Source organism: Solanum verrucosum, unplaced genomic scaffold, assembly GCF_900185275.1.
Source record: "Solanum verrucosum unplaced genomic scaffold, falcon-dt-bn FXZP01000210.1, whole genome shotgun sequence".
Lineage (NCBI taxonomy): Eukaryota > Viridiplantae > Streptophyta > Magnoliopsida > Solanales > Solanaceae > Solanum > Solanum verrucosum.
Genome location: NW_026020045.1, coordinates 4,509,281 through 4,532,033, shown reverse-complemented (window position 1 = coordinate 4,532,033; position 22,753 = coordinate 4,509,281). Strand labels below are relative to the sequence as shown.

General features: G+C 35.3%; 1 protein-coding gene across 1 annotated transcript; it reads left to right on the top strand.

Annotated features, from left to right (window-relative positions):
• Positions 1 to 636: 636 nt before the first annotated feature.
• Positions 637 to 6,904, top strand: LOC125821765 (uncharacterized). The gene is made up of 7 exons (XM_049501143.1): positions 637 to 1,193; positions 1,827 to 1,961; positions 3,294 to 3,646; positions 4,629 to 5,373; positions 5,454 to 5,550; positions 6,325 to 6,379; positions 6,530 to 6,904. Exons 1-7 carry the CDS (start codon positions 779 to 781, stop codon positions 6,590 to 6,592), a joined length of 1,863 nt encoding a protein of 620 aa, XP_049357100.1. The 5' UTR covers positions 637 to 778; the 3' UTR covers positions 6,593 to 6,904.
• Positions 6,905 to 22,753: the final 15,849 nt, after the last annotated feature.

Genomic DNA, 22,753 nt, shown 5'->3' with positions numbered 1-22,753 from the left:
AAAGTTAAATTATAATGTTTTTGAAATTTAAATTATTAAAACATATATAATGATTTTATAGAAAAAATAATATCATATAAAATTAAATGAAAAGGATAATAAATTCAACTTTTACCATGATAAGGTTGAAAAATATTATTTAAGTGGAAGGAGATGGGGCCCACTTTTGGTAGTAAATCCTAGACTCTTCTATATATAGTAATATATAGTAATTTAAGTGGAAGGAGATGGGGCCCACTTTTGGTAGTAAATCCTAGACTCTTCTTATTTAAGTGTTATATTATGGAATTTGAGAAGTTATTGAAATTTTTATATGATTTTAAAAATATTTTAAATTCATAATTATATATTTCAATGTACAAGATTTTGATAAAATAAAATCTTTAAAGTTAAATTATAATGTTTTTGAAATTTAAATTATTAAAACATATATAATGATTTTATAGAAAAAATAATATCATATAAAATTAAATGAAAAGGATAATAAATTCAACTTTTACCATGATAAGGTTGAAAAATATTATTTAAGTGGAAGGAGATGGGGCCCACTTTTGGTAATAAATCCTAGACTCTTCTAATATATAGTAATATGCTTTACAAACTTTCTTTAAATTATTTTTTAAATCGAAACGCCAGAAAAATAGAAGTTTCTGGCAAGTGTTCATTTAGCAGTTAGCCAAGTGATGAGCATTTGATTACTGCTAATTTTTAATCAACTGCTCATTTTCTCCCTTTTCTTCTTTCCATTTAAACCCTAATCCTTTGGTTCTATCTATCTATGGATCCTCGTCGACCTTCTCGCCTTATCGATCCAAAGGTTCGTCGGGTGGGTTTTTTCGCACCCGACCCGGATAACCATCCCGGATTTGCCTCATCTCCCTCCGGCAACTCTTCATCTCCGGCGATGATCCCTCACGCCTTCGACAGCGTCTCACAAGCTGTGCCTGTTCCCAATTCTACGTTGTCGCGGCCTCGACGCACTTCTTTTGACGAAAGTGAGCAATTGGTGGTTGGAAGTTACAATCCTATGCAGTCCATGCTGGGAACTTCACCGACGTCCAGCGGAATTGGTGTAGACGGCGAGTTTTCCGAGGACTCCTCTCAGTGGGTTCGTTTAACTGATGGTTTCGGTTTGACTTCACCCGCGATATCAATGACTGAATTGAAAGACGATCATGATACCTCTGGCATGGGTAATCTAGAAATTTAATATTATTGCATGTGGAGTTAACATAGCGGTGCAAAATAGGCATACATTATGATTCCCTCAGTTTTAGTTTAGGGATTTTCAGTGCTAGATAATGTGGAAAATGTCCTGTTGTATTTGTTAAAAAAATTGAATGTGTATGTGGAAAGATAAAAAGAAGGAACTTTTGCTCATTTGCTTCTCTGCTCGATGTGGACTAGATGATATTGTAGATTTAAATTCCTGAACCCAGTCCGAAATACGAATTGGACACTAAATCCAGCTATTTTATGTAGCTGTCTTCTGATACCATGTAGTGTGCACATTCAGTAGCATCTTGCAATTTTAGCTTTATGCATGGGAGTTTATATGATAATGTTTGATGCTATATTAGGATGACATATGGAGCATTATTACTGATGTAGTTCAAAGGTTTGTCTGAGCTATCACATATTAAGAGCAATAAGAATGCCAGTGCTAAATAACGCTTTGTGCTTGCATTATCAGCACTAAACTCGTTTTTTCGTTGATTAACAACAGTTAGGTTTGCTGAAAGGAGAGTTCTCCTCCCTCTAAAGAATTTTGATCTTGCCAGAACAAGTGTTTCTCAGATGAGGATAAAAGATCTTTTCTCTTGCAGAACGGGTCAGTGGACTAGTGGCTGAAACACCAACTGAAGTAGAAAGAAATGCAAAGTCACTGAAAGAGAAGACTACCAAAGCTGAAAGGCGTGTGCTGCAGGAGACTCAACGAGCTGCAAAAGCTTCTGGAAAAGGTTTCAATCATCTTCCCTTTTTAGTTAGGAAAGCAACTACTGTATATTATCTCCACATAGAGGAGCAGGGCAGAAGCAAGGATTTTAAAGTTTCTTTTCTTTCCGATAAAACTTTTGTAAACCGGTTTGTCCTTATTTTTTAGATTTCATCTGGGGCTAACTTGTCTGTCACACAAATTTTTCATTTGTCCGGTGCCTACATTGGATCCCTTACTAATCTGGATTCGTGCCTGTAAGGCCCATTTAAGGGGGAATTGCGCCCTATCATAATTTTTTCCATACCCAAGGCTCGAACCCTATACTCTGGTCAAGGATTGAAGGATCCTATCCATCCCATCCCAACCCGGATTAGTTTGGGCTCCAATATAGGTACAAATTATTTGGTGTTATAATTTCTATTATTGCTTCTCTCTTGTTAATGGATAATTTAGTTTATTCAATATGCTGGCTTCCAGAGAAAAGTTATGCCGTCACCTGGCATCTCTTACATGTGTGATTAGCATTATTTTTGAAAAGCCATCTCTTTGTGTTGTTGAGGACGTTCCGTTGTATGTCTCTGAGTAAAGTCATGATATGCACTAACTAGCTATGTACTGTGCATGTGTTTGTAATCCATAAATTCTCCAGGACAAGGTAAGTCAATAACTGAAGGCTTGCATTTTCATTTGAAGCCACCCAATAGTATTATCAACTTTTTTAAGCCTTCATTAATTGCTTTCAGGTTTTAAGTTTTATATTACATATTTCTAGAATTTCTGACCATGGGGGACTTTGATAATTTTGGTTCTGTCCAGTAGCTCCTCCAACCTATTATTTGTCTACCCTTTTTGGCCATAAATAAATTTTTTTCTCAGCTGTAGAAGCTGCTTTGATTTTGTCAATACCTATTAGTTATGTATGACAGCATGAGCTTTTAGTATTCTGTTCTTGAATAGTTTTCCCTGTCCCAACATATGCATTTTGTTGCCTCAAAGATATCAATTGGTTCATTTTGTTTGGTCTTTCTTTTTTTGAAACACGAGTATTGGAATGATATGGGTTTAAATGGAGCAACATGAATATTGAGGATTCATATAGTCGACCAAAAGTCTACAACTAGCTTTGAATTGAAGTGTTGTAGTAGTAGTTGTTCTCTTCTTTTTTTTCGAAACATGAAGGATGGTCTAGTATTGTGGTATTACCTTGGAAAGATTTCTGAACAGTGAAAACATGATAGTAATTGGTAGCTTTCAAAATCTGTATCCTATAATTAAAGCTAGGTCAGGAAAACTTTTTGCTGAGTTGTTAAATCATCTTTCTGAAGATGTAGTTTATTTTTTTTATCATATCTAGCTGGGGAAAAATCTGTGGTAAAGTTACATGGACAGTCTGGTAAACCTGCTAAGCAGCCTCCACAAAAGAAAGATGGTGGACAAATGATGTCATCTGCAGTTATTTCTGAGACAAAAGGAGGTGACCGACCACCGGAGAAGGATCGCAAGAAAGATGTACCAGCTCCTAGGATGCAATTTGATGATAAGAATCGTGTTGAAAAAGCTAAGAAGCGTGCACTAGTTAAAAAGATTGAAGCTAGAAATAGAGTCGAATTGTTTCGGCATTTACCGCAGTATGAACAAGGAACTCAGCTACCTGATCTTGAATCAAGGTTTTTCCACCTTGACACCATGCATCCTGCAGTTTACAAGGTAACCTCCTCCACCCCGTCATTTCCCATTTTCATTTATTTCTGCTTTAATTTGGGAAACCATTTCAAGGAAATTGTTGTCTAAGCCACTAAGCTTGTTTTGGGAGACTTTATTCAGCAAGTAGGAACTAAGGAGATTTACACTTATCATCTTCCTTGGTGAGCATATATCTATCTTCTGATGCACTAAGACTATCACCACCAGACTGCTGAGACGACTGCTGTCTTGACTTTCACCTTTTGTGTTTCTCTTCTAACTAGTTATAATGCCTCAATCCAAAGCTAGTTTAGAGTTTGTTGTATGAATCATCTATATTCGTTTTGCTTTGAACCAGTTTCATTCGGGTGCTCAGTAAGTTGGTTTCTCTAATACTAGTGATTCCCTGCATTTTCCATTGACATAGAAATCTCTAAATAAACTTGAATGAACTTTTAGCGAGCGTTGAACCTAATGGAAGTGTAGTAACATGACTAAACCTTAATCCTCATTAGTTTGTATTGCCTATATGGATTTTTGCTTCCTTTTTATTCGATCTTTTTGCTAAGTTTCATGAAGTCCAAGAAATTGTAAGCCTTTTGAGACAACTTCATTCTACTCGTCCCTTTTAATCCTTCAAAGCACCATGGTGCCTCACCTACGGACGGATACATTTGGAGATATAAGCAGGATATGGTTAAACCATCTCAAGCAACCTTCTCTTATTTTGTCTTCTACAATGTTCTTACTTTAGGAAAGAGATGATCTAATCTCTGAGCTACAGGCTCTTTTTTAAATTTTAGCATTTATAATTTTTCTACTGTAGGTTAATTTTATTTTCTTGAACACATCATTATACAATGTAATTTTTAGGGTAAATTTGTGTACAACTGCCAGTCTTAATTTGTGATTAGATATGGACTTCAAAGCATTGTTAATTCGAGTATGATATTAATGTATTAGAAATGTTGCACATATTCATGATTGATTGTTTACATCTTACCAGGTCGGATTGCAGTATTTGGCTGGAGATGTAGTTGGGGCCAATGCTCGCTGTGTTGCAATGCTACAAGCATTTCAACAAGCCATCAAAGATTACTCTACACCTCGTGAAAAAGCTCTAGGTAGAGATTTAACAGCAAGAATCAGTGGCTACGTATCATTTCTTAACGAGTGTAGGCCTCTTTCTATTAGCATGGGGAATGCAATTCGCTTTCTGAAAGCTCGTATAACCAAGTTATCTTTAACTCTTTCTGAGTCAGAAGCAAAAGCTGCTCTTTATTCAGATATTGAGCGCTTCATGAATGAGAAGATAGTATTAGCTGGCAGAGTAATAACAAGACAGGCAGTTATGAAGATCAGAGATGGTGACGTTCTTCTCACGTATGGTTCTTCCTCTGTTGTTGAGATGATTCTGCTACATGCTTATGAGCTTGGGAAACAATTTTGTGTAATAGTGGTTGATTCTCGCCCTAAATTTGAAGGCCGGGCACTACTTCGGAGGCTGGTGAGAAAGGGCCTAAGTTGTACATATACTCATATAAATGCTGTTTCTTACATTATGCATGAAGTCTCTAGAGTGTTCATGGGTGCTGAATCTGTATTATCTAATGGAACTGTGTACTCTGGAATTGGGACTGCATGTGTTGCTATGGTTTCTCATGCATTCCGTGTTCCTCTGCTGATTTGTTGTGAAGCTTATAAGTTTCATGAGAGAGTACAACTTGATTCTGTTTGTTCCAATGAGCTGGGTATGTCCTATATATAGATTATCTTTCCTGCCATATATTGCAACGTTATATGTTGCTTCATTGTTTTAACTCAATTGCAGGTGACCCAGATGTCATTTCCAAGGTTCCTGGTAGACTGGATGTCAATTATTTGGATAACTGGACAAGTAATGATAATATTCAGCTTCTGAATTTGATGTGAGTGATTTTTTTCTTATAGTCTTCTTTCACAACTGAAGGATAAATTATAGTTCCCTTTGATCTTTATAAAGCTCTCTGTGTGCTTTTTGTCCTTATTCTATTAAATGGAGTTTTTAGTGATGGAGAGTTTGTTATGGTCAATTCCTTAGCTTCTTTCCGCACCATGTGCATTTATACATTACAAGGGTGTCGGTATGGGAACAAGAAACGTAACTGATGTCTGGGAAAACTTTCTTGACATCAAGAAAGAAAAAGACAGAACTTTAATTTTATGAAGAATTATGGAGTAGAAGTTCACAAAAACAAAAAACATCTTCTAGAGCTACCAAACATTTGGAAGAATAAACAAAGTTGTCCTTGAGCCACGAGGAAAAGTCATTCCTCACTGCTCTGGCCCTCCTAGAATCACTGCCTCGACACCTTGGTAAGTTGACTTAAAGTTTCAGGACTTAAAACAGTTATTTAAGAAATTGAATATCATTGTTAAGTTACCCTGGTCTCAAAAAAGAAATTGAATATCATTGTGAAGTGTGAACAAGAAATGAGTCCAAAAACAAAGATGCATTGTAATGCAAATACTAGTCCAGAAAATGTAATAGCGAATCCTAAGACACCAGTCATAGAGAAAGTGCAAGTCCTAAGATGATGTTGAAGAAGTATGGACAAATGTAGAAGAAGTTACTTTTTCTCAGAGAAGTTTTTAGTCTTGAAGGAAATTAGAAAAATAGAATTTTCTCATTCATCTAATACTCAAGTACATGACTTTAACAGGTATGATGCTACTCCGTCAGACTATATCTCAATGATCATTACTGATTATGGCATGGTAAGTGTATTTCACAAATTTGATTTCAATCTGAGTTCTTTAGGTTTCCACATGGAATATTAGATGCATATTTGATTGCTGCAGTGTGAAGTCTTAGAGAGTTGTATGCTCTTACCCCTGCTCATTGCATTGCATTTTGGTCTTTTCCAGATACCAACGACAAGTGTGCCTGTGATTGTGCGCGAGTATGGGAGAGAACACCTCCTGATATAAATTGTCCTGTTTGGATGTGGCAAAGAAGGAACAACTACCAACTTACTGGCAATTTTTGCTGTCAGATAACAACACCTTAAAGGAAATGAATGCTTGCATTAAAAATTATTTACCATATTAAAAAAAAGAAGAATGCATGCATTAAATTTTTTGTCTTGTGAGATCATAGAAATTTGCACAGATCTCAGTAAGATGTTTCTTTTTGTTAGATTATATTTACATAGTTCCCTGATAAAAATAACTAGGTCATAGTTGTCTGGTGAGTTGGATGGATTGGTTGTATATTTCAATGTAAAATTCCACAATTTTTTTTGAGATTGTCGTGCAATTAGCTTCACAAGGCAATTGATAGACAAAAGCTTTACTAGAATAAAGACTTCTTTAGTTGAGTTCTGGGATCTGAGCTTTTAATGTCTGGTAAAATCATTGTCTGGGTTTCTATCTCTACATGTATGATTGTATGCTAACAGAAACGTCTCTTTCAGATAAGCTACGTCTCGATTCCAAACTTTTTTTCAGATCAGTTGTATGATTTGCCTGTTCATTTTATGCTATCAGCCCGTTCAGCACTAATTTATCATGATTTCTCAATTGTCAATAGCCGTTAACCTATATCTGCAATGGAAATATCTTTTTGGCCAGAAAATTTGGACAGAATGATATTTTATCTATGTTATTTTACTTTTTAAAACATTTTTACCCTTTTAACTTTAATATCTTTTAACTACAAAATGTAAAAAACATTAGCTTATTTTAAAATAAAAAAATATTATAATTTTTTTAATTTTCTGATTATTTAGCACTTCCCATTTGCAATTTTCCTTCTTTTTCCCTGGGATTACCATATTTTTGAAAACTCACATGAGCAAAGTTCTGTTGAATTTCATAGATTACAGTCTTCTCTTTCTTCAATAGGAAAATATCTTTGTACTATAATGTGAATTTGAGTAGTTTCTTGGGATAGTTATCAATATACCATTCGGCTATTTAGTTTATTAAAAATGACTGAAGTATGCACATATACAGTTTGTTTGTATATGGTATTTATACGTATGTATATTATTATAAAATATACTATGCAAAATATTTTGTAAACTAGGTAGCACAAAATATTATGCATGTTTAGGCAAAGCTTATGGGGAAATAATATCCTAGATGGTCAATTGCATCACCCTATATGTCACCTCACCCATTGCATACCAAGGTCACCTTTTATAAGTTTTTGCACTGATTATTCCTCAAACGGACTTGTGTTTAATTTTTATCTTTGCTACTCAACTCATGAAATATTTTATCTTTACAACCCACAATGGTTTGTAAACTAGATAGCACAAAATATGCTCTTTTAGCGGGCCTTTTTCGACTAATTCTCTTATTATAAACTAATTAAATTAATATCAGAGTTGCTCTTGCAATTACAAATTTTTTTTATATATATAATCAAAGTTATGACATGCAACAAGTAGAAGAGATTTAGATAATCACCTATTCCCTATTTTGTTTTACTCCTTCCGATTACAAAAAACTTAAAAGTTCAAAATAATATAAAATATACTAATGTAGCAAATTTAAGTAGCATCTATTGCTGAAGTGGAAGATAAATAAAATTCCTGCGGGGAGGACCTCAACTTAGTATGCATAGAAGTACAGTCTACCTCTATTTAGTTCTACTGGCTTTCTTATATACCTATACCAGGAACCCGAGCCTACCTCTTCTGGTTGAAGTTCCAATGAACCGGGCATTCCCCTCCTGAGCACAAATTTACCCGCACAGGGTAAGATATCAATTGGCCTAGGGCGGATGGAAAGCTCCACTACAGGGCTGGTGGAAGAAATAGGCGTGGGGAAGAGTCTGCAACAAATTCAAGAAAGATTGAGCATAAAAAAATAGAGAGAATGAGCTATTACGTGCAAACAATGAAAACTCAATAATAAGAGTCTGATCTTCTCGCTTAAGAATATGTGATTCCTTCGGAGTGAAGTTGTTGGGGGAATAGAAGATAAGGAAGGTAGTTTAATTGAGGAAGCCACTTTCTTTAATGTATACTAGCTGGTCACAAAAGCATGACGCATGACGCTTCTCCTTCCAACGCCTATCAACCACCAACAAGGAGTCGCTTTGGTTACGCAGTTTGGTTAGCACACAGGTGGCCTTCCTACATCTGCGGGCCGAGCATATATTAACTCACATTTCCTTTTCGATTGTTTCAATTGTAATTACAATTCATTTGATAACCTTTTTAGTCATAAAATGTTTTAGATCAAGTATTTGAAATTGACGAACAACTATTACACTTCTAAAGAGATATCAAGTTTTGTTATTTTCAACACGAAAAAACTTACTCCATAGTAGAATAGTTTAACTACAAGTGTTATTCTTTATCATCAAATAAAAAATAGAAGAAAATATTCAACATGAATAATTGTCTCTATTTAATCAAGTTCGAGAGCAAGAACTAACTTTGGAACTTATTTTGAAGTAGAAAAGAGCTAAATTAATTTATTGTCTTAGAAGATTTAAAGCAAAGACCAAAGAAAATGAAGAGGAAAAAACAACGAAGAAAGTGTTAAGAGTTCAAGATTCAACCAATAGTTTTCTCTTAGAAACTTTTCTTTCATTCTAAAAAAAGGAAAGAAGAATTGTGAAACACACACAATATATGTTTTGTCAAGAAACTCTCTGCTATTCAATCACAATGCACGACCGTTGTAGTACAACTTATATAGAAACACTAGTTCTATCGAGAATCATGAATTGCTTAGGCTTAAGTACTTTAGATACATAAAATACACTTATAATAATATGTATCTCTTAGAGTTGTATAATTATCCAACTTCATCACACATAATGACGTTCCAATACCCTTCAAACGAAAGGTGGATAACCAACTTTAAGTTTGTCCCTTAAGAGTTGGAAATGGATAGCTAACAACGGGGTTGATGAAGACATCGACTAGCTGATCTTAGAAAGAGATGAACTACAAAAGTAGGTCTTTCCTCACCACTTTATATATCCCCTACAAAATGAAAATCAATTTCCACACATGTTTTGTACGCGCATGGAATATGAGATTAACAGATAAGTATGTAACACCAATGTTGCCGCACCATAAGATAAGAGCTTTAGTTAGACAAACACCAAGTTCATATAAAAATGACTAAATCCAAGTTAGTTCGGCATTGACATCATCTAAAGCTTTATATTATGATTTAGTTGAAGACGGACCTAGAGATTGTAAACTTTTTCTTTGAAAAAGAGAGTTGTCATTTTTATGAAGATTTGTAGACGTTTGACACATTTCAATAAGCAGAAATATAGTGATGCTGGGATAAAGAGAGTCCAACCTTTGTACGTGCAACTTGGATGCCAAAAAAGAGACTTAGGGTACAAGATCTCTAATAGAGAAGATAAAACCAGTCTAAGAATAATACTCTACAAGAATGTGAAATCGCTCTCAATAAATATTATATCATCTACATACACAAGCATGTAGGCCTTGATTCCATAAACAAAAAGAGAGGTGATAACTCTCAAATCACCCTAAAAAATTAATTAAAAGAGTGAGCGATTGTAGTCAGTAAAATACCCAACAAAGAGTCAGGGTCGAATCCCAAAGGGAATGGTATTTCATAGAGAATTTCTTATCAAGAAAATTGGACTTTAAATTAGCTCATTTGTACTAGTAAGAAAATTGGGTGGATGGTACCACCAACTTAATATAAAGATTTAGTTATCAATTATCGCAACTAAACTAAAATTTAAACAAAATCAAGAGTTAATAAGCAATCTAGGGCTGCGGGGATTGCAAATCAATGTCACATAGGGATGATTGTGTTTATAGTGATGGGCATTCATGAATAGGCTAAGTCATCGTCATTGACACTAATCATCTTTCGATCTCAAAGCATCTATGCTTAGAATCTCCTTTCGGTCTCATCTATATGTCATTTCTAAACAAATCAATACCTTACTCTACTCTCTCTTTCAACAATATGGCAAATAGATCCGACCCATAACCGTTTTTTCAAGCAAGCTATAGACATTACGCCTAAATTGCTAGTATTGAACTAATTATCCACTCCAATTAATCTCTTTCGAGCATCAACTGGAGATCGAAAATAGATATTAAGTTTGTAACCTTAACCCATAATTTAACCCCATGGTAATCAGACCAAATTCATGCATGAACAACAACAAAATAAAGCATAGCACAATACCCACTACATTAAATCTACGCAACCCCATTTGAGCACCCCTAGATCTTGGGGTTTTTGCCACCCATCATAAAAAGTAAAGAAAGTATACATTCCATGAATGCAGCCATGAGCAACTTGAAATCAAGAAATTCATAGTAAACCCACTATGGATTTAACTTCAATTTATCAAATTCAAGCTTCAAATGTAAAACCCTAAGAAAACTAGAAAAAAATGTTCTTTCAAAGGTAAAGTATTCTCACTTCTCAAAACTCTTCAGTCTAACTCTGCAATTGAACTAATCGAACTCCCTCATAATTTTACCTTTTGGGCTATTTATATTTTCCCAAAATTTAACCCAAAAATCTACTTTATAATTGATTCAGCGACGTTAGTCGGGTTCTCCAACGAAAAGGTTGCAAACGTGTATACGGCCCCCTGATAGGACTGCGACCTAACTATGACCTAACTATATCTGTGACTCGCCCTTCGCTCCTCAGATAGCACTACTAGAAAATAGACCTATAGCTACAGTTCTAAAATTGTTGCCATAAACAACAAAATCGTTACAATAGTACTATTGCGACGGTTTTGGACCAGCTACATCTGCTCGCGTTGCAACATGCCTATAGCAACAGTTTTATGCAACGGTAGGCAACCCGTTGCAATAAATTGTCTATTGCAATGGTTTACACAAGTGTTGTTGTTTCCTTATCTATAGAAATGGTTAGTTAGTATACAACTACGATCCGAAATCTTTGCAATATTATGTTTATGCGACGGTTTTTGAGGCTATTGCAACGTTTTTTATGCTATTGCTACAAATATTTAGGAGCTATAGCAACGGTTATCTAGAACTATAGTATCAGCTATTTAGAGCTATAGTAATTGTAGGAACTATTGCAACAATTATTGGGTGATTTATTACAATAATTATTTACTTATAATATAGTATAATACACTAAAATTTATATAAAATGCGAAAGGAAAGTAAATAACAAAAGAAATGATCCAAAATTTCTAGTTTATATTAATCATGTGTTAAAAATATATACAAGAGAGTACGAGTATATAAAGTGACTATGTTCTAAAAGAATTTTTTTCAAGAATATGTGAGGGCATTGCATATGACCATTCAATACCTAAGGGTAAGGTATTCATCTGCCTCATATTGCTTTGCTTCACCTACAAAAGGTGATAATAAATGATCCAGAAAAATGATTATCAAAAATACAAACTAGTAGCCTGATCTGTGTATAAAAATCGAAAAAAATCATTAGCTTAAGAATCTCCCAAGACATTACATAGAATATATAATTAAAAGTTGAAATGCACTTTCATGTAAAATGAAAAGTGAAAGTAAATTATTAGTCATGCTAAACACAATAACAATATTGGCATGTTTTAATCAAGCAAAATGTAGCAGCCACCGTTATTGTAATAAAGAAACATTGACGAACTAACTGAATACTTCCATGTATATTTCACCTATCAAGTTAAGGAATATTTTCTCTAAATAGAAGTCAATTCATACCAGTACTTAGAGAAGTTTAAGATACTATAAGATGCATTTTATAACAATCAGTAAATACTTCACAATATAAGTAATTTCTAACTACAAAACTAATTATAGATGAAATACTTACCAATTTTAATTTGTATAACGGAACAATTGAAATAAGGATATGGCAAATTGACGATGATAAAGATAATAAGATGTTTCGCATAGAAATATTGATATACTTGGAGGCCATGAGAGATCCCAAGAAGAATAGGGTAACAACCTCTGCAACAATATGTCGAACCATTGAAGCTGGTTAAAATAGTCTTTAAAGTAACATTTTAGGTTAAAAAAAAAAAAGCAGCAGTAGTTGGCTAAAAACCACAACAACAATTTGGCTCAAATCTTCCCAAGTAGATTATTGAACCATTAACAATATCATGAAGACTAAACTTATGACAAAAAATGTTATGTTAAGAATAAGAGACCTGCAGTTGGGATACACATGTAGCAATTGGAGCATGTCGATAAATATGCTCGATGTAGAAAACTGACTGAAAAGATATACTCCTCTTTTATTCTCACAGGATTTGAAGGTGAGGAAAATTTTGTAAAACACCTAAATAATTTGCTGCCAAAAGAGTGAGTACAGGTACTAGGCAAAATAACATAATGTTTCACTAAACAAATAGGTTTCATTGATAGTGAACACAAAATATCCAAGGAATAGAAGTAAATTATAGGGTTCCTTTTATGACATGTGGTTGACTGAGTTAGTGCACGTATGAGGTTACATAAGTAAGTGGAAATGCATCTATTCTGTGTGATTTTAATCTGAAAATTAAAGGCATGGTGTAACGACTCGGAAAATGATAGGTTAAGCAAGAGCCTATGACTTTGTGTTGACTTTGTAATGAGGTTCTATGAGGGGTTTTTATGTAATTTCATTTTAATTGTGTTACATCCGACAATTTAAAATGAATATGAAGTAGCTTCAAATTGGAAGTAGTCACTTTTGGAAAAAGTTCAGAACCTGGAAATTTGGTTAAGTGTGGGAAATTAGTGAGTTTTTGGCCAACTTTGAGCAGTCATAACTCCTAGCTCAGGATGATCCAGGAGTAGTTCCAGTTATGTTTGGAAAGCCCTTGGAACGATCTTTCCAACGCCACCGAGTTTTCTCGATTCCGAGTTCGTATGAGCGAGTTATGCCCTTTGAAAGTTGGGCAGTGAGCAAGGAGTCCGTCCGGAAATTTAAGGGCATTTTGGTCTTTTCACAAATCTTTTCTTTTGAGGTTATATTATTGTGTTAGGCTGATTGTGGATCATTTTTGTTCCATTTTAAAAGAGTAAGAGTTAGGGTCCTTGAGTGAAGAAGAGAAGAAGAGGGGAAGAAGAAGAAGAAGAAGTTGGAGCTAGGATTGAAGATTTTGAGTTCCTTCTTCTTCAATTCTCGTGGGTTTTCAACTTAGAGGTATGGGGATTCTTTATCCTTGATTATTCTTCCTTTCAAGGAGCTCAATTCAAATGATTCAAAGTTCTTCCAAAAACACAAAAATCCTAATTTCGATTCTAAGCATGGGTTCTTGCATTAAATGATTTTTTTTTGATGATTTACGTTATTAATGGTGTCTATTGATGGTTTTAAGAAAGAAATTTCCATGAACCCATGTCTTGGCAAGTTTCCTAAAGTTGGCTTATGAAGTGGGTTTATTATTTATGATTGAATGATGATGGAAGTATGCTTGGATTGAGTTGTATAGTTGACTTCTATTATTATCTATGCTTATCTATTGTGAATTGTTGGAGAGTTGAGGAATGGTGATTGTGGCTTGGGAAAAAGGGTAAGTGGACCTAACTTCATTGTTAAGGTAGAATTGATATAGAATTGTGATAGATTGATGTGTGATCCACTTATGGTGGAGGTGTTTACTTATTGAATGTATTGTGTTTATGGCCTTGGAGGCATTATATGAGGAATTGAAGTGTTGACATGATATCATATATGTGAATGGGATGTGAAGGACTTGAATGAGAATCAAATGAAGTAAAGGCAATCATGTTGTGAATATAAAGGTGTTCATGTGATCTCAAGGTGATCTTGTTTAAAGTGTTATTGTATTGTGATTGAAAGTGTGTCCTCTATTATTGTTCATATGTGATGATGATGGAATGTGAAGGAACTTTATAATGTGATGTGTGTCTTGACTTGGTAGACTTAGGTGCCCCTTCTTGATACATTAGAAGCTTTGTTGAATATGAATCGATAGGATATGACATTCTTTTCGGATGTAAGTGACGAAACCTGTTTTTGAGCTGGATAGTGTTTGGTATTTTAGGCATATCTCTTGCTCTAGAACTTAGTTTGCAGTGAATAAATATGATTTGGAAAGCTAACTCGTATACCTACAACTTTTATGTTTATGTAAAATTCTAATTTAACTGATATGGATACGAAATATGGGACGCAACATAGGGCAAGTTCTGCCCAGATTCCGAGAATTGAAATCCTGCATGACTAACGGCTAGTGTCTTGACTATATCTTTTTGTACAAAATATATTTTGTGGTGATCCTTGTTTGTTTGCAACCCTAAGAGATGTATCTACATCTTTCATGAAGGTTATAAAGTCTAGTTCTGCCATTTTCCTTTTCAAATCTAAGATGCAACATGAGGTACTAGGCTGGCCAGATTCCCTGTTTTGGGAGCATAGTTGTATTTGTACATGCTAGGCTTACTTATGATGATGATCCTATTTTACGTCATCATTACTGAGCTAATAGAAGTTAAATAAGTTATGTAATTGTATTTCTAAGGTTAATATACTCGTGAACAAGTTGAGGTATGTGGGTTTGATTGTGGAAACCTTCCTTTCCACAAGTCCAACCATTTATCCTCTATTTCTACTTCAAGTTTATGGGTCCTTATGATTATTTATGAACTCTTGAATTATGGAATTACTACTACACATCCTATTATGGTCTATTTTGCATATTATCATGAAATGGAATTATTATGTGATGTTTATGGTTTTCATGCTTCCATGATCAAATTATGAAGGTTGATATATATGTATGTTGTTGGTGGGCTGATTTATATGGATTTTGGAATTGGTTGCCTAGTACGGGGGGTAGTAGGCCCGTATAACCATATCGAGGGGTTGGTACCTTGGTTGCCTAGTACGGGGGGTAGTAGGCCCGTATAACCATATCGAGGGGTTGGTACCTTGGTTGCCTAGTACGGGGGGTAGTAGGCCCGTATAACCACATCGAGGGGTTTGTACCTTGGTCCCTAGCTCGGGGGGTGGTAGGCCCGGGTAACCACATTGAGGGGTTTGTACCTCTTTCGCCTCTCCAAGGGGGTGGTAGGCCTTGGAAATACTATATTGATGGTCACTCACCACACATGTACTACGCCCCACTAAATATGATTTATTTTATGTAAGCATCATTATACATATCATCTCATTAATATGCTATCTATCGGGTATGATTATGCACGTTGCCTATAAAGTCCTTATCTAAGGTAATCTTGGGGAACACTTAAGTGTGCTTGAAGATGATCGTGTGGGCGGTCACTTCTTGTCTCACTCAAGTGTGTCTTAAGGTTATATTAGGTAGAGGTCCTATGGTAATAAAATGACATGTGTCCTTCTAAAGTTAAGCATGGGTTGTATATGGATTTATGTTAAGTATATGTATGGTTGGCTATGGTCTTATATGTTAATGTTGACTTGTATTATGTCTCTTATACTTGTAACGGAAAGGTTTTATCAAAGGATATGAAAGCATACATTTCTTGTAAATGTCCGTTGTGCATATTTTCTTGCATGGTCTCCATACTTAGTACTTAATTGTGCTAACCCCTTTCTTTCGCTTTTTGACTAAAGTGTAGGGATTTGGAGATGGTGATATGTCATGGCTACTCGTTAGGTTTTTAAGAGTTGAAGATGAAGACTTGGTGAGTCCTTATAGATTCGAGGGCAATAACCAACATGTTCCTTTTTTTATGTCTCTCTAGTATTTGCTTAAGTTTTGATTGGGCTTAGTCCCAATGTTATATTCAGGTATTAGATGGTTTTGAGACATATTGTATAAAGTCTAGAAAGTCTTCCGCTTGCTATTTATTGAAAGTATCTTCGTGTGTGAAGAAAGTTTTTAATTCCTTATGGTTTTGGTGTCTATGCGATGAATGAATGCTAAGATGCTTGTATTAGACCTCTTCGAGGTCGAGTACGCCGGTTACGACTAGGGGGTGCTCCCGGGTCGTGACACATGGGAACTATAGAAACTGTGGGAAATATACCAGTTACCGTCTAGGTTAAACTCTTTCCCAAGAGACTTCATGTAGCAATAAACTGTCTTTGTATGAGAGGACAATCATATCCAACAAGGTAAGAAATAGTGTATCCACATAGTCAAATACACAACTATATGTTCTTCTAGTATCGCAACCACAAGTCTAAAGGTGAACCAAACCTTGGATCCAACTCAATCAATTTTCCAATACCAACACAAAGTAGGTACTGTCGCCGGGTTATCTCGATTGTGATGACAAATAATAAGTTGGTACAATAGCCATCATCCGTTTGTTCTAGTACAAATAAAAAACAGATTCTTGAAGTAAATAAGAGAAAAGGGATAATGGCCCATCTTATCTATTCTTGAAGTCAGCCACAAAAAGAAACTATGGCTCTCATAATTCTACAATGAAATTTATTTCAATTGTATATATTTGTAAGATTTATTAATTATTCTCAAAACTTCAAATACAAAAGAATAAACTTTAATATTCCAAAAGAAAATAAAAAGGGCCATATAGTCATACCACAGTTGTCTTGTGTACTTCGTCAATCAATGCAGCACCAGCACACATGTCTCTATTATCAACTCCCTGGAGTGAAATGATATATGAGGCGTAATGGGATGCAAATACAATGCTCATCAGAAAGCTACTCCACATAATGGCAAAAAATTTGAAAGCAAAATAAAAAAGAACCTGAGCTCAAAGTCTTTTTTATGAATATCACACCAGCTTCACGAGAGGCCATCTTTAACTTCTAGCAAGCCATATCGGATTTCTGGAGTGCCTCCACTCTAAGTAACATTGATAATGATAAAAAACAAATAGAGACAGTCAAAACATGGACAAAGTTAAGATTTTTATAAATTAAGATAATTCTAGCAGAACAAGAGGCAATCGAGACCAATAAACTACACCTCAATTACAAAATCAGCCATAGAACTCCTCTATATAAGTTATCTTTCAACACAAATTAGCAAACAAAGAATTGGCGTTTAGCTGAAAATGAGAGAACAGAGTTAACACCAACTTATCTTACCACCGATGACATCATTTGAAAACTGGAAAACAACAAAGTTAGTTCTGCTAAGGCATCCAAAACACTTGATAGAGTAGTGAATACACATACCATGATTGTTCATTCACTACTCTTGTCCTTTCATAAAAAACATAATGGGTAATTTGAATAGCCTATAAATTAATATATGAAACGTCTCTATCAGTAGCTACACTAATTCTTGTTTAGCTAACTCTAAAGTCCTCATCTCTACTACCATATGCAAGCTGGAAATTCGTATGAATTACATTTGTATTTACATTTTGATCGGTTCATAGCATTGATAATAGAGATGTCGAATTCACCAATACATAGCTATATGGATATAGAGGGATTCTCTTTCCTATGCAAACATTGAAACCAGTTATAGTGTTAACCATAAAACGTTCAATAGCTCAACTCAACCACTTTTAGAAAGCCAAGGGAAGAGCAGCAAAACTTAAATACTATTAGAACTCAACATATAAGTTAAGATTAATGATTCTTATAGTCCTACAGAAAAATGAAATTAGTGTGTGCCAATTCTTACAAACCCCTAATATGTCCTTTAAAAAAATGATATCAGTCAAATAAAATCAACGGTGCCAATTCTCTAGGGTTCAAAAACCGAATTGAGAAATAAATTCTAAGGGTCTTCACGATTTTTCATTCTACAAATCAAGTGATTTCGGAAAAACGTACCTTGATGAAAAAGAAAATAAAATCATGTTGATACCTGTTCACAAGAGATGACCAAGGAATTGGTAAAACAATACCCAAAAAAGACTGTGAAAAGCCCTAACCAAAGATTAGGTCTAGATCTGCTAAATGGAAACCAACCCGGAGAAGAAAACTGTTAGCACCTTCATGGTATCACTGGAAAATGAGATTGGTTCGGTGTCTTTGTTACATTCAGTATCTTAGACATAGCTTTTGTGGCGAGACTTCTGCATCATGTTCTAGACTTGGATAAAAGTGTAGAGATAATAGAAATTAGTAAAAAAAATGTTTTGAAAAATCACCCACTAATATTCAGCAAAACTAGAGCGGTAAAATAAGGTGGGAAAATTAAGTTGTTCCAATTTTTCAAAGAACCGTTGCAATAGATACATCTATTGGGATGGTTAATCTCACTGTTATGGAACCATTACAAAAAACATTGTTGCCATAGGTCAAATTTCTAGTAGTGTCGTCTTGTGATGCTCTAGGCTTAAGGTATTTGAACCTCAGTTGGAGAACTCACTTGAGTCAGCCTTTCACGTTCGAGGAATTGCCGAATACCACCTTAGTCCGTCGCTCGAGCATTAAATCTTTATCTTACACACTGTCATTTTAGGCGATGTGCATCAAGACTGTCATTCTAACTCAACACATCACCTTTTCTACTAGATTTTTCCGACCTTTTTTGGTAGACACAAGTGCTACGCACTGTCAATTTGGGCGAGGTTTGATTAACATATCAACTACACCTCATGCGATACTAGGTGTAGATGATCGTTAAGCAATATAAACCCAATAGAAGAGTTGGGGTCGATCCCACAAAGAGTAATTATGTATTGAATTCAACTATGAAGTTACAACAGTGATTTTTGTAGCTAAAGGACTTGAGATTTTCGGAAACGATTAGTGAAATTTAAAGGGTGGAAACAATGTCAGGGTGAAAGGTTTTATAGATCAGGAAACAACCTCATAATTGAGAACAACCAAATAGGAGAAAGGTACTTGGGGGGATTGACCAACCAATTGCTATATGTAACTCAATGGGTGCAAATTTCTAACAAAAAGTGCTAACTCTCCATAGGTAGGATGGACTTTAGGTGAGGCACTTTTCTCTCGAACAACTACCACATTTCAACTGAGTTCTCTCGAACCTCAATGCTTTAAACATAAAGATCAGTCCACGTTCTCACTACATCCACTCTCTCGAGATGAATACATAACATGAGTCTTAGGATTCACTCTCTCGAGCTGAATCCATCATGATCCACTAACTATGAGTGTCAACTTATCACTTTAGCTTTACACTTATTTCTCAAGCAAGCATAAACACTAAATTTTATTGAAATAAACATGCAATAGAGTATTTAAACCACAATGATAAGTTAGACCCACTTTGGATTAGCACTAAAATTAGTAATAACTAACACCCATCAAGCCACATTCAACAATTAATCATATTGTCAAACCCCCAAGATTGGGGTTTTAGCTAATCATCATAAAATAAAGAAATTCAGTACCTAATACATGCTCCATAGCTGGGTATTGAAAGTCAAAGTTCTAAGATGCATAATATCTTTTCTATTACAATACCCAATTGAAATCTCTTGCCAAAATTGCTTAAAATCAACAAGAATAGCGTTTTTGTTCTCTCTATTTCATTCCACAATGATTGAATAATTTCTCTCTTCTAAAAGTTAATTTATACTGATCTGAGATGTTACTTTTAGGGGTTGATCGGCGAGGAAAGTTGGGCTTCACCGATTGTTCTAGTACATCGCCCTTTTCTTCTTCACTTTTTCCTCATTCAGACACTGTAACTTTAGGCAATCTAGATCGGGATCGCCGATCACTTACGTGATGTGCCTTTAAGTCCTTTAGCTCTCCAATTTAATTTCGTCTAGGTCTTTATCAGTGAGTTCGGCAGTATAATTTTCCTTCGCCGATGCAGTCGGTGATTTGCTAATAGAGAACGCAGTTCGCCTAAGTTTACCTCGTTTTAGGCTAAGTGTTCTATAAAATTAGGCGATCTAGGGGAAACTCGGCGACTCGCCGAGTTCTGTTGGCGATCTTCAGGCTTTCTTGTCTCTCCTTTTTCAGCTTGTGTTGTTCTTTTTTGCCTGTTAGTGTCCTTGCTTTGTTCTTCAATTTATATACCTGAAAATCAAGGATTTAACATCAATTTATGGCACAAATTAAGCATTTGAGGACACTAAATCTATATAAACAAATCCCTAAATGAGTCCAAATCTCAGACTCATCTACACCCCAACTTAAACTTTTGCTTGTCTTCAAGTAAAACTCAAGTTCAGTAGTTCAAGAAGGATGTCTCAAATAGTGCTACATAAGACTCAACATGAATACACACAATAAGACTCAACTTACTCATGCAATGACCAAGTATGCACTCAAAGATTCAAATTGTGACTCACCATTATCAAAGATGCTCAAGTTCACAATACTTGCTTCAAATGCAAGTTCAAGCTCAACAAAGGTACTCAAATGCCCTCACAACAAAGATGATTGATGAGTCCACGATTTGGACTCACTTAGGGTTTTATTTTCATAGATTTAGTGTCCTCAAATGCTTATTTTGTGCCAATAACTAATGTAAAATCCTTGATTTCCAGGTATTTGGATTGAGGAACAAAGCATAGACACTAACTTGCAAAAAGGAACGAAGCGAGCTAAAAGAAAGAAGAAAAGAGAACCTGGTGATCGCCAAGACCATTTGGTGAGTCGCCAAATGGCCAATACCTCGCCTAAAGTTCCAGTGTGCCAAGCCCTAAAGGAGAAAATCAAGTTGGCGATAGAAATGAGCAGTCGACGGATCACCGAGTGGTTTCGCGATGCAGTGTTAGATCGCCCAAAGTTACAGACCTTGAGGATGCTGAAGTCCAAAGCAAGAAGGCGATGAAATGGGTCAAATGGCGGATCGGCGAGCCCGACTTACTGCACCGAATGGCCCTTCGCAACATATTTTTGGCGACTATAAATACATTTTCAAACATTATGTTTAGTATCAAATTTTATTCCGAACATTCATTAGAGTAATTTTTGAGTTTGAACTCTGAGTTGGGAGACAAGTTTTCCTTAGCTTTAAAGAATTGAAGTTTTCTATTTTTGAGAAATTGGAAGTGGGTTTTTGAGATTCTTCAATTTGGACCTTTGTAAAGACGAAATTAATCTTACCCAGTTGATGGAAACACAATTTGATAATGATTTTTATCTTTTTATGCTGTCTAGCTAAAACTTCAATTCTTGGGGTGTGATTATCTGATTATGGGCTGATTTAGCTTGTAGGTATTTGTTAGTTTAAATGTTGTTTAGAAGTGATTTCATTCAGCAATTGTGGTTCAATTTAACGAATTGTAGTTACAAATGCAGTTCTACCTTCGTGTTTTTGGCTTGCTCGAGAGAGAGGTTTTAAAACCAAGATTACTGAATTGATGGTCTGTGGGTATTGGGTTGTCATGAGTTCAGCTCGAGAGAGTGAACCCTTTTCCACACATTCAGCTCGAGAGAGTGAATTGACTAAAGTGAAGGTTGTTCTTATTTGCATGCTTGTTGGTGTTCGAGAGAAACCGACTTGATTCGGGGTAGATTGTTCGAGAGAAAGTTTATCCCCTCTAAAGTCTAGCTTATTCACTAATTTACAACTATTTACTAACAGTTACAATTACCCATTTGTCTACCTTAGCCTATAATCCAATCACATCCCAAGAACCCGTCTCATTATTGTCACTTTCGTATTATTTGTTGTTGTTGTAGCTAATAGTTAAAACCAAAACCCCCTTATTTGACATTTGTGTCACCCCCTGATTTACATTATATTTTTATTCGTAAATGTCTATTCCTATGATTGACTTGAGCATATTCTTACTTTACTCTTGAATCTTAAACACGTACCACTCCCTGTGGGATTCGACCCCAACTCATTTAGTTGGGTTATTATACTGACTAACGATCGTAGACACTTAGAACTGGATTAAGTGTCATTGATAACATTAATCAATTATTCCCCATTCACACCAAGTTCTTCAACAATTTATAGTTCCGGAATCACATACGACTTTCACACTCAGAAAGATGAACACATGCATGACTTCACCAATAGGTTTACCCTTATTTCCAATTAACATTCGCTTCAGCTCACTCAAGATCACAAAGGTCTTTCCAAGGCTTGTAACGAGGCAGAGTGTAAAAGTATGGTCATTTAGGCTCAATGGCTGCTACCCTCATGAAATGTCGTCTGAACATCAGTTTCTTCCTTTTATTCAACACTTTGATCATGCTCATAATTCACCCCATTATTCACTTTCAAATGGATTACCGGATACCCCATTTCTTTTGCAACTTCAACTACTTTATTTCACAACTTTCTCGTTCTTTTTTTTTGTGGAGGGGTTCCAT